The sequence below is a fragment of the Apis florea genome, unplaced genomic scaffold (assembly GCF_048593485.1).
Source record: "Apis florea isolate Af1SG1 unplaced genomic scaffold, ASM4859348v1 contig_1615_pilon, whole genome shotgun sequence".
Lineage (NCBI taxonomy): Eukaryota > Metazoa > Arthropoda > Insecta > Hymenoptera > Apidae > Apis > Apis florea.
Window position 1 is genome coordinate 1,332,938 of NW_028256416.1, and position 13,605 is coordinate 1,346,542.

Below are 13,605 nucleotides of genomic sequence, written 5' to 3' on the forward strand. Positions count from 1 at the left end.
GTTCGAATGTATTTGTATATATTTTCTTTATAATCAAAACATATTCATTAATATACACGTATTTTGTATAATTTCAATTTTATTAATAATTAAAAAACGAAATTGATTTTTAATTTACAAAACATAATTTAAATAAAAAAAAATCATATTTCAAACATGATTGAAACGCATAAATATGTAATATCTTTTGAATTGAACATCCGAATATCGTATTTTTTGAATCAAATTTAATCGCGCATGCGTGAGATATAAATATTAAAATGGCGGAATGTATATGGAAAGTATTGAGAGTCCACAAGTTCGTCAGTTGCACAGCTGATATCAGAGTGACGTCAGTAAAACAAAGCCATGCGCGGTCGATCGCAGCCGCGAAGTAAACCGAACAGACCGAGGTGTATTACGAGCAAACATTGAGCGTCCGTGATACAGTGAAGTGTGTTCCGTAATATTTTTTAGCATTAGTCGAAGAATCGTTCGCAGTTTGCATACACAAGTAGAACAACGGTTTTGGTGTGATTATCTTACGAACGATGCCGTTCATATCAAAGGATTGGCGCAGTCCTGGTGAAGAATGGGTGAAAACCGTCGAAGGTTGGGAAAAGAAAAAAATCCTCGAGTGCGCCAACAATAAAACACTTTCTCTCTTGCTTCGGTAAGCAGTGCCATTACTGACTTGTTCTTTTCTCTCTTTTTACATTCCCAGTGGTATTCTTTGTTTTTAAATGACAGTATACACAAATAACTAATCATTTTCGCATATTCCATCTGTCTCACAGCTGTTACATTGATCGAATGACAGTTACTGATTTGTTTACTATTGCAAATTTTATTATTGTACATATCATATATTATTAAATTAAAATTAAATCTTAAATATTAGGTTAATACAAACAAAATAAAGAATAACAATTTTTAAGAAATAACATTTTTAAGAAATTTCTAAATTGCATCGAATAATTATTGTATATACTTTATAATTATTAAAATTCAATAGATTTTTAAATGTTCTTCTATATACATCATGATTAATTAGTTGATATATAACTTAATATTGAATGAATATAGAAAATATAAAAATAAATTTTTTAACTCATTAGAAAAATCTTTAAATTGTTTTTTTTATTTTATAATTTATTTTGTTTATTTAATATAAAATATAATGTCAAAAATATCCTTTTCTATTATCTCTTATGTATTCTTATTTTATTTTAAAACAAATTTTTTTTTGTAAGAAGAAAGAAAAAAAATATTAAATATATATATATATATAATTTTGAGTATATTTTTTTGTTATTTCGATTCTTTACCGCAAAAAATCATTGAATTTTCACTTAAGAATATGTACTTGCGTATACACTACATATATGTAGATATATGCATTGCTTATTCGCTATACCATGTACGCAAAAATATATATGTGAGTATACACGAATGTGTACTGTGCATGCGTCGCGTGCGCATTTAATATATGTACATGCGTGTATTCTCTTTATGCCTTCTCTTTCGACTTGATACATATAATGAGTTTGGATGCATTTTCGCATTCGTTCACGAGTTCTAACATTATGAGACCGTGAAAAATAATACTGAAGTATAGTAAAGAGTGAAGAAGTATAGTAAAAAGAGACAAAGGGAAAGAGAAGGAATTATAGTGTGCATAGTCACGCTTTCGCGCGCTTCGCAAAAGAAACAATCCCCTTCTTATATCGTTTGCATTAGTCATAAAACAATTTATGACTAATGACAATATATAAGATTTTGACTTTTCACCATAAAATATATTATTAAGTAACCATAAAATATATTATCAATAAAAATTTACTCTATTAAAACTTTTCTAGCTTCTCTGATCATATTTGTGTTGTATATCATTTTTGGACAAAGAAATTATCGAAATGATAAAAGGAATATATTAGGTCAACCGAACTATCGTTCATACTTGTGTTGAAGTAGGTCATGACCTAGCTAACATGACCTGAACTAATTTTGCAAATCTTTCACACCATCATATATTGCAACAATATGTTGATCCTTAGTGAATTTTTTTTATATTTATGAATGTATTGTCGATTATCAACTTAAAAAATATTTGTAAGTCGAAAGGTAAGAGAAAAAAGAAATTTGCATAGCTTAATGTAAATTGTTCCATTCGGTTTTCTATAGTTTAAATTTTTTAATATCATATCATATAATATATATAATTACAAGTATAATTACAATTGTTAATAGCAACAAACATCTTATTGAAGTGTAAACGATTCTTAATATAAAATAATTATTAAAAGAATTTATAACTTCTTGCGTAGATACCGCGTGCATATATGTATATGCACATACACGTAAACACAATAGTATACATAAACATTCATCCAGAGATGTGATTGTAAATTGTTTTATCAATCAACAGTATGGTTAATGCTAATGATATTTTTACTATTGTCGGTATTCGTTGGTCAAAATATTTTTTCGTTTTTACCAAATTAATTTTAATTTTATTAATATATTTAATTAATTATATTTAATTATATTTAATTTTATTTATAATTAATTAACTTCGTTGTATCTCTGGACAAATTCATTCGATACTTCAGACTATGTCTCATATAATAGCAACAGTATAGAACTGATCGTGTGCGCGTCTAGGTACTACGCGATTCGTTTCACGCAAATACAATATTACCGATAGTTATATAATGTTACGGATTATTGGCGCGGGGTTTCTCCCCCCGTATCGTGTAAGCATATTACTACAAGGTCTCTCTTGACGATTATATGTCGTCGCAATTTGACGATTTAAGCATTTCACCGAATTTACTTGTTTCTATATATATATATATAGTGTATTAGTTGGTTAAAGACAATACTCTGATCAAATTTAAAGAAAAACGATTTTTTTTCTTGCGAATTCCAGCATGATTTTCACTGCCAAGTAACAATCCGGATGAAACTGTTTCTTTATTGAAATCGGAACATATTTGTAGCGATTTTCATTTCGCTATGTCACTATTATGGTTAATTAATGCATAGCACCAAAAAAAAAAAAAAATGCGATCTGAATTAGATGAGTTGAAGAAAATTGAAAAAGTAAATTGATAAACAGATTTCAAATTGAGATTTCACTCAAGATTGCTGGAATAAAATTGAAATTCTTTTTCTAGAATTAAACAAGTGTAAGTATGTATTATTCATTTACGCATTTTTGTTTTGACTGGTGGTTGGTATTGTGAATTTATTAAAAATATAATATATTCAAGTGGCAAATGATATTTATTTCTTTAAGTTCTAAATTATGTCATTGTCATTTTTTCATCAAAATATTAATAAATTATAATTAATCAAAAATAGTTATAAAAAAACATAAAATTCAAATAATTCATATTTTATTTGTTTAATTATTATTCAACTTTTATGAAAATTAATAAAAATAAATTTATTAAAAAATGAATTTCAGTCTGAAAATAAAAAAAATGTTTGAGAACAATTATTATGATAAAATTATTCTTTGAAAATATTATGTCTCTGATGAGCGCTGATATCATTTTTTAGTATCTCAGAAAATTAAAAAAAATAGTGCTAAATTTTAGGATTCTAAAGAGAATTTATGATGATATTTTAATATAAACGATATTAAAAATTGGTATTGCAAAATATTAATTACATAAAGGTAAAAAAGATTGACTATGTATTATATACTTGAATGGATCATATAAATTTATTCATTTTTCTATATTTCATTGATGCAATAATATGCATGAATAATAATATGTGCGATAATATGTTTATACAATTACAAACTAGTAAATATATTCGGTTTTCAAAAATCTCATTTGCTAATCTTTAAGTGATTTTATAATATCAAGTATAGAGAAATAATATTATTATTTTCTTTTTTTTTTGCAGCGGCGATAAAGATGCACTTGACAAAAAAGAGAAGGATAAAAAGAAAGGTAAATACTTGTGAAAAATATTTGTGAAAGCGAAGGAAACGATTTATCGTCGATTTATATTTTTTCGATATTTCTTTTTCTTTTAGTATATCATTTATGATTAGAAGTTTCTAAAAAATTACTTTCTAAAAAATATCGATTTGAAGATTTTGAAAATAAAAAATCATTATTTAGATTTTTTTAAGGCTAACTTTTTTCTAAAGCGTTTTCATATAATTTTAGAAAACACCGTCCAACCGCATTGCCGCATCACGCTGAAATGCACCCGCGAGGTGAGTGACTTGTTCCATCCGTGCTTATATTTAACCTTAGTCTCGAAAGAGGAAAGAAATGGGATTGGTTCGTTAAAAAAGAAAGTTAAAAGGAAACAGGAAAAAGGAAAAAAGAGGAAAGGAAAGAGAACAAGAAAAAAAAAGAGAAAGAACGAAGAGGAATAGAAATTGAAATGAAAGAATAAGAAGAAGCAAAATCAAAAAAAGGGAAAGTAAGAGAGGAAGAAAGAAAAATATTATTATTGATTGGTTTTTTCTTTTGTTCGATTGCAAATATACATGTAATTGTTAAGGTTGAATCGCGGGCGCGGGCTATATCCGATGCATGCATATTCAGAAATGGAGAAAAGAGAAACGATCGCGACGCGTATCTCTTTAAATTCGTAGATCGCTGGTTTCAACGGTTTAAGCGATGCTCTGAAACGGCTGGACTTTTTATCCGCGGTACATGATTGCCGGCGATTCAATTACATCGTGCGACTGTTGGATCTTTTGGTCAGTCACAGAATGGGTGGTCTTAGCGGATGTGCTCAACGAGTTCTCTTTAATATGCTGGAAGAAGTTGCTTTGGAAGGTAATGAGATTTTAAATATTAAACGAATTATCTTTTGACAAATATATTTTTTGACACGTGTTCTTATAATGTATGCTTGACAGTATCATTATCACAGCAACAAACTGGAAAACTTCGCCGATTGATTGAAAGAGTACGAGCTTTCAGCGCTAGTTGTTGTTGGGGTGGCAGACCTTTGGGTTCTGTAGTCTTATGGGAGAAACATAAAGCTGCTCTAGAGAGAATATTACAAATTGCTTCGTCCATCACTATAACACAGGTAAAAAAATGTGTATTTAGAATGAAATGAAATGAATTGTCTTATGGTTTTTGTCCTCATTTTTTTGATTTTAGCCGGATGAGAAACAGCAACCGCAATGGTCAGATTTACCCGCAGAATGCCGTCGAGAAGTTCTCCTTCGATTAAGTGATCCACGAGATATTGAAGCATCTTCAGAGGCTTGCGAACATCTAGCTATTCTTGCGCAAGAACAAAGAATCTGGCGGGAACTTGCTCAGTACCATTTCACGCCCCAGCAAATAGCTTCTACAAGACAACATAATCCGGGAAAAGATTGGAAAACTATATTTACTATTGCACGAAGGTATAGATCATATATAATTTTTTTATGAATGATAAGACATTCATTTTTCTCATTTCTTATCTATATATTTATATTATATATAATGTCGTCTGTTGCTATCGACAAAATAAATTAATATAAATATTTTACAGATCATTTGGTTTGCGAGAAGAATATGCAGAGATAATTCAATTATGCCGCAATTGCCGTTGCTTATTTTGGCGATCACTCGGGCATCCCTGTATCGCTGATCAGGATCCAGCCTTTCAAGAAAAATTGGCAGATGTTGATAGAGCGTCTCTTCACGTTCCGATTCCTCCGCAGACTTTCCTCAAATTTTTTTCTCTATGAAACAAACAAATAGACAGTCAGAGAAGAGGGGATTTATGCTTTTACTTTTCTAGCCTTTCTTGACAAAGGAAATACTATTTAGAAAAGTATGCATATAAACCATAAAAATCTTCGATATCCTGCATTTCCTCTGCCTTGTCTCGTCCTCGATAAATGCATCGAAAAACATACAAAATACATTCATTTTCGTTTAAATATCCCCTCTGCCGCTCAAATATTACTTTCAAATGCTTAAATTTTTAATAATTTTTTATTTAAATATCAACTTACTTCATTTTTTCAAAAATATTATATACAGAAGAAAAAAATTGAAACATTGTAATTGTTTTATTTTCTTTCTAATATCTTATATATCCAATGAATGTTATCATGTTCTTTTCATTTCATAATTTTCTTGATATTGAATGAAATCAATAAATTATATTAACATAGTCCAAGTTACCCTTTTTAAAAATAGAAGGAATTTTTTTCACTTGATTAATAATATTCTTTGTTTTACAATGATTAACATGAATGATTATTGAGTTTGAAAACAATTATTCACGATGATATTGTTTATTTATTGAAAATATATTTATGATATATGCGTGAATGAAATTTAGTTTAAAACTACTTTGTTTGTTATTGAGATTGCATTGTTGTTCCTGGCAGTTTTCTTGATATTTTATTCATAGATAATTTTATGTACATTCTAAATTGTATTTATGTTTTTTATAAATTTTCTTATTTTTTGTATTATCATTGTCATAGACATAATTATAGACATAATAATCAGAATATGCACTAACAGCTCATCTTATAAATAATGTCGTTTTTTTATTTTAATTATTAGTGTATAATATTAACATTTATATTTATTATTAATTTATTATTGTGATTTTTCCATTATGTTAATTTTTGTCAGTCAATTTTATAATCGAAATTTCGAAATCAATATCAATATTTATTATATTTATTTTTAATAATTATATATTTTTAATTATATGTACATTATGTTATCTGTTTTTGAGTACAGATTATACAATATTCAAAATGATTTATGATTGTTAATATCTGATTTTCTGATTTTTTTGCTTTTCTTAAAATATCAATTTGATATTTGATGAAATCAATTAATTGAAATGCTTCTTGTATTTTATAATATATAAATATATATAAATTAAAATATATTCAAAGCAATATTACTTATGGGATGAGCTAATACAAGAGATCTTATTTTTAACACAAAATAAATAAACAAAATAGATATATTTAAGATATTGCGAACTTATTAAATTATATATATATATTATTTTCTTTTTTCTAAAGAAAAAAGGAGGGGAACAAAAAAATGATATGTTTACATAAAAAATATAATTATTTTCATTAGTACACATTTATTATATGTTTAATTATAACATTAAATTTTTAAATGTTTCATGAATACATAGATATTATAATTGATTAAGTGATGATTAATTTGGAATACTGGAAATTGTACTGCCAAAATCGATACTATTGCATTTATCTATATCGATGCCTTTTTTTTGGTATTCTCCATTTAAATACTATATATACATAATAGATTTCTTTTGATATATTACTTCCCTTATGTAATGCAATCGTATTGTAAATTAAAATATGTATGCATCGTATTATATATCTTCCCGAAGTGATTGTAAAACAATGTATATATAATATACATTGTATTCTGCAGTGAATATTCGGAAAATAAAAATACGAACTGCGTTTTTCAGTTTAATATTTTAGTAAATCGTTGATATCTTTGGAATTTATTTTACCGTTTTCTGTATTTTTTTATACTGACACAACATCTTTTTTTACACATTGTAAAGCAATGTTGTGCCAGATGCTTCAAAATAAAAAATTTATTTCTGTATATACACGTATGATTTATTTATTTATGTATAGATATATCCTGATTATACAATGTATATTTTAATATGATGTATATTTTTATCAAATTTATCAAAATTTATTATAAATTATATATTAATTATATATTATATATATTATAAATAACATTATTAAGTTATTATACGAAAACAATATCAATTATTATTCATTTAATTCTTCAATTTCATTATTTTATATTTTATTTTATAATATTATTTTCTTTTCTTTTATAAAAAAATGAAGAATTTTTGAAAAAATATTTTTTTCTTATTTTTCAATATATAATATTAAAGTTAGAAGCAAATTAGAGAAGAAGCAATATATATATATATATATATATATATATATATATATATATATTTTTTTTTATGCATATACATTTATATTGAAAATATATATGCATATATATTGTTGCTAACCAAGTTCTCAGATGTAAACAAAACCACGTGATCAAAATGCCGGGAAATCAGGATCAAATGCAAAATTTTGAGATCTAAAAGATAGAAAAAGAGATAAAAAATTATTTTTTGTGAAATAAATATTTTCTATTTTTGTGAAAATAATCGTGATAAAAATTAGTCTCGATCATTTCGACACATTTACACATATTATAATATATCGATCTCAATATTATTTTTCATTAATCAATAACTAACTTAACATTTATTATACATATTTGATTTATATAATTCGATTTGAATATAATATATATATATATGCATGTATTCCTTCCATATATATGTTTTTATTAAAAATTAAAAAATAAAAATAATTTAGTAAACTTTTAATTTTTAATATATTTGCATATAAAGTTATATATAAATTTATAATTTATAATTTTGTAGAATGAAGTTTTAATAATTCTAGTAAGAATATACTATAAGAATATACTCTTAATATTATTCATTTTATGGTTAAATTTATTTGAACAAAGCGCCGTCTATACGATAAATTTAAAAGCTTAAGTTAAGGAAAATTGCGCACGCGTAGTTAAGATCTTTAGTGACGCTGTGTCCTGTCGGTGGGTGCCGCGACACTCCGCGGTTCGTGTTTGATTCATATCAGATATTTTAATATTAAGAAGAAAAAATTGGTAAAAATGTCAGCGTTACCTCACAGTAAGAAGCGTGTCTGCTACTATTATGATAGTGAGTATAAAATTTTAGAAATTTCAATATAATTTAGTATCCCGCGAAAATATCTTACATGTACAAAGAGATTGTCAAAATGTGTTTGTGATATCCGCGCTTGTATCATATATTATACATTTATTTTATATTTACTTATACTATTTTATATGTTTTATTCTAATAGATTTATTCAATCTTAAAAGAAAATCTTTTTTTTATACAATATATGCTTTTTTTTATTTTTTCGACAATTGCTTGCACGGTTTCAGACGCGTTAAGGCGAAAGATTCACAAGTGTTGCTCCATGTTACCTTACGTGAACCAAGAAAGAGCGTCGGCTTTTTACGATCCATATAGACAGTTGCCGTTCATTCGATATTCGATAATGTGCTTTTCTTTTTTCCTTTTCTTTTTGTTTTCTTTACATAAAATTATTTTCTAAGGTTAATGTTTAAATTTGTTCTCTTCATATACTTAAATGTCTAATAGTCGTTAACGATATATAAACAATATAAGAAATATAGAATAAATATTACTGATATCGTCAATATATTTTATATGTATGTACAGAGTATATTATTAAAATTAATTTCAATTATTAATAATAATATTTCGTACATGAAAATGTTGATTTTTCAAAAAAACGAATTAATTGAAGGTTATGGAAAAATTTTAAGAAAGTATAAAGAAAAGTATTAATTAATTGGAATACAATTGTATAAAGTCATAGATTTGTTTAAAACTTTTAATAAGTTTAAAGAAGATAGTACAGTTCCGATTAAATATATAAACAATAACGCTTTTTTCCATGAGATATGCGAGAGATTCTCAAATATGTTTCATGCGTCCGTATTATAGGAAACGAAAAATATATATATATATATATACACACGCGCGCGCGCGCACACATACACATCTGTATACATATATATATCATACATACATATATATGTATATATAATATATATATATATATATATATATATATATATTATATATATATATAATATGTAGAATTAGAATTTGTTTATGTTAAAAAATATTACAGATTTGTATTATAATTTTTTTTAAATTTTGATAAAAAAGAATATATATTTATATTTTAGGTGATATTGGAAATTATTATTATGGACAAGGACATCCTATGAAGCCACATCGTATAAGGATGACACATAATTTACTGTTAAATTATGGTCTTTATAGAAAAATGGAAATATATGTAAGAATTATTAATTAATTTAAATATTTATTTTTTTATGTAATATATAATATCATATATTTATTATGATATATTTATTAATTTAAAACAATATTTAAAAATATAAGAATATTTTGTTGCATAGATATTTTAATCAATTTATTTCTTTTTTTTTTTTTATTTAGCGTCCACATAAAGCTACTGCTGATGAAATGACAAAATTTCATAGCGATGATTATATTAGGTTTTTGAGATCCATAAGACCTGATAATATGTCAGAGTATAACAAACAAATGCAACGATGTAAGATCACATATTTAATATTTATATATTCAATTAAAATATGAATAATACTTATATTTGATAACTATGTTAATATTTAATGTTTTTTTTTTTTATTTTTTTCTGTAGTTAATGTAGGAGAAGATTGTCCTGTTTTTGATGGTTTGTATGAATTCTGTCAATTATCAGCTGGAGGCTCTGTAGCTGCTGCGGTAAAACTTAACAAACAAGCTTCAGAGATTTGCATAAATTGGGGTGGTGGTTTACATCATGCCAAAAAAAGTGAAGCATCTGGTTTTTGTTATGTAAATGACATTGTATTAGGAATATTAGAATTACTCAAGTATCATCAAAGAGTTTTATATATTGATATTGATGTTCATCATGGAGATGGTGTAGAAGAAGCTTTTTATACTACTGATAGAGTGATGACAGTTTCTTTTCATAAATATGGTGAATATTTTCCTGGCACTGGCGACCTCCGCGATATTGGTGCGGGAAAGGTAGAAGTTTTATTAATATGAATTTGACACTTGTATTTTGAAAATTTTATACTAAGTTAGAATCTTTTATATAGGGAAAATATTATGCAGTCAATATACCACTAAGAGATGGTATGGATGATGAAAGTTATGAGTCAATATTTGTACCTATTATTTCAAAAGTAATGGAAACTTTTCAGCCCTCTGCTGTGGTCCTACAATGTGGTGCTGATTCTCTGACAGGTAAATATTATTTTGTAAAATTTAATGAAGAAAATATAATAAAATTAATTTAATACATGTTACTTATAGGGGATCGGTTAGGTTGCTTCAATTTAACAGTAAGAGGTCATGGAAAATGCGTTGAATTCGTAAAAAAATATAATTTACCTTTTTTAATGGTTGGCGGCGGTGGATATACAATTAGAAATGTATCCAGATGTTGGACATATGAAACTTCGGTAGCTCTTGGTTCAGAAATTGCAAATGAATTACCTTATAATGATTATTTTGAATATTTTGGGCCTGATTTTAAATTGCATATTAGTCCTTCAAATATGGCAAATCAAAATACTCCTGAATATCTTGAAAAAATTAAGTATGTTATTATAAATAATTAATTTTTTTTTCTTTTAATTGTTTTGGTTCCATATATTTTATATTTTTTACAGAACCAGATTATTTGAAAATCTAAGAATGTTGCCTCATGCACCAGGAGTGCAGGTTCAATCAATTCCAGAAGATGGTGCAGTTATTGAAGATTCGGAAGCTGAAGAAAAGGTAAATCCAGATGAAAGATTACCTCAACGAGATTTAGATAAAAGGATACAACATGAAAATGAATATAGTGATAGTGAAGAAGAGGGAGAAGGAGGACGAAGAGATAACAGATCATTTAAGGTAACATTTGTTATTGTTATTTTATATTTTTATTTTATCTTGTAGGAGCAATTGCATTTATATTATTTTTATTTAAAAGGGTTCTAGGAAAAGACCTCGTTTAGAAAAAGGACAAGAAGGTATTGAAAGTGACTTAAAAAAAGAAGAAGATATAAAATCCGAACCAAAAGGTATCTAAAATTATTTATAGTTTATTTTTTATATATACTTTTTATTTTATTTATACTTTTAATATTTTTAATCTTATTTTTATCATAAATATTATTATTATATTATATTAATACATATTTTGTAGAAAATGAAAAAGATGAAAAAACAAATATTACAAGTGAAGAAACAAAAAAAGATGGTGGAGCGAATCCCTGATAAATGGTATTTATTTTTGAATAATATTGAAAAAAGTTCTTATTTAAATAAAACATAGATGAGTGTAGCTAATTTAAGTCAACAAACATATAGTGTATAATTGATGTCCATTGCCTCGAGTTCGATATATCATTTTAAATAATATGATTTCTTCTATTATTTGATTCAGAATTATAGAAGTATTTCAATAGAAAATTGGTATATACATATATACATATATATGTATGTATGTTTATATGTATATATAATACATTACTTAAATTCGAGGCAAGAGACATTGTTATCACTTATGTATACATTCGAACACATAATTGAACATATAATTGGACGCTCAGCAAATTAAGTTGTTATCTCGTTAAATTTACAAACATTAATCAAAATTCTTAAATTGACAATTTATCAAACAATCAATTGCAAAAATATTTTTAAAATTATGCGATGAATGGTATCTTGAGTAATCGGTCGAATCTTATGGTCTGATCAAAGCCTTCATATTAATTTAAATCAATAAATATAACTAGTCAAATAAGACAAACAGATATTTTAAATGTACAGGTATCTCAAATGTACAAAGAAAATTTTTTATAGAAATTTAAATTTCCACCAAGATCAGAAGATATAGGCAGCTTATCAAGATATCTTACATTTGTAATTAATATATTTCGATGAATCATGCAAAAATATAGATAACCATAATACGTTTTGCATGAGTGCGGTTCTTTACCTTTTTACCTATTATTCACTGCGTGATCTTGATTAAATCATATAATCGTAATCTATAGCTAAAAAGAAATGAGATTGTACAACGGGCAAGTATTATATGTTAAAAAAATTTTTTTACTTCCTATTCTTGTACATAACTTAAAATCAGATTTAAACAATATTCTACATGCAATACTATGTAATAATGATATAATAATGATATAATGATATTCCTTTTGATATGTAAAATATTTTATTTTATATGTGAAAAATTGAATGGTCAGCGGAAAAGAAAGTATAAAAAAATGGAACAGTCAATGAATATATTGAACGCAAGCATAACTGTAGAATCATAATCGTAAATTAAGTAAAAATAATGTTAAAAATTAAACATATATGACTTAGTCGATTTTTATCTGTATATCGAGGCTGCAAAAGCGCTCTCGTTCAAAGAAAAGATAAATGATGAAAAAATAAAAGAAACATTTATAAATATATATATATTAAAATTGTAACTCTTTTACTATGTTAATTTAATATTTGCACGAGAGTGAATATACATTAATTTTGTGTACATAAAATTAAACTTTTCGCGCCTCGAAAGTATTTGAAAAAACAGATTTAAATTCGACTAATTGCACTATGTCAAATAAATAATCGAGAAAAAATTATGTCGATTTATCTAGTTGTAATTAAACGCATACCTTTATTGTAATTAAACACATACCTGTAATTAATTACCTAAAACACAAAGATAAATTCGATATAACATTTGCGTACACTAAGTCGATTTGAGATAGATCAGGCGTGATATAAGTATATATATATTATATGTATATTATATTGTATATTATATATATACTGTATCCAGATATGAATAATACGAATGTTTTTAAATATTTATAATAAAAAAATAAAGAAATCTATCATATATATTGGTGA

The 13,605-nt window shown here is 25.6% G+C and overlaps 2 protein-coding genes across 2 annotated transcripts; both read left to right on the plus strand.

Moving 5' to 3' along the window:
- Window positions 1-2: 2 nt before the first annotated feature.
- Window positions 3-7,586, plus strand: LOC100865134 (F-box only protein 32). Its single transcript, XM_003690204.4, has 7 exons — window positions 3-652; window positions 3,901-3,947; window positions 4,170-4,219; window positions 4,607-4,793; window positions 4,877-5,052; window positions 5,127-5,377; window positions 5,509-7,586. Exons 1-7 carry the CDS (start codon window positions 531-533, stop codon window positions 5,705-5,707), a joined length of 1,032 nt encoding a protein of 343 aa, XP_003690252.1. The 5' UTR covers window positions 3-530; the 3' UTR covers window positions 5,708-7,586.
- Window positions 7,587-8,610: 1,024 nt separating this feature from the next.
- HDAC1 (histone deacetylase 1) lies at window positions 8,611-13,596 on the plus strand. The gene is made up of 9 exons (XM_086906968.1): window positions 8,611-8,751; window positions 9,840-9,952; window positions 10,117-10,234; window positions 10,343-10,716; window positions 10,791-10,938; window positions 11,008-11,293; window positions 11,367-11,595; window positions 11,675-11,765; window positions 11,891-13,596. Exons 1-9 carry the CDS (start codon window positions 8,703-8,705, stop codon window positions 11,959-11,961), a joined length of 1,479 nt encoding a protein of 492 aa, XP_086763094.1. The 5' UTR covers window positions 8,611-8,702; the 3' UTR covers window positions 11,962-13,596.
- Window positions 13,597-13,605: the final 9 nt, after the last annotated feature.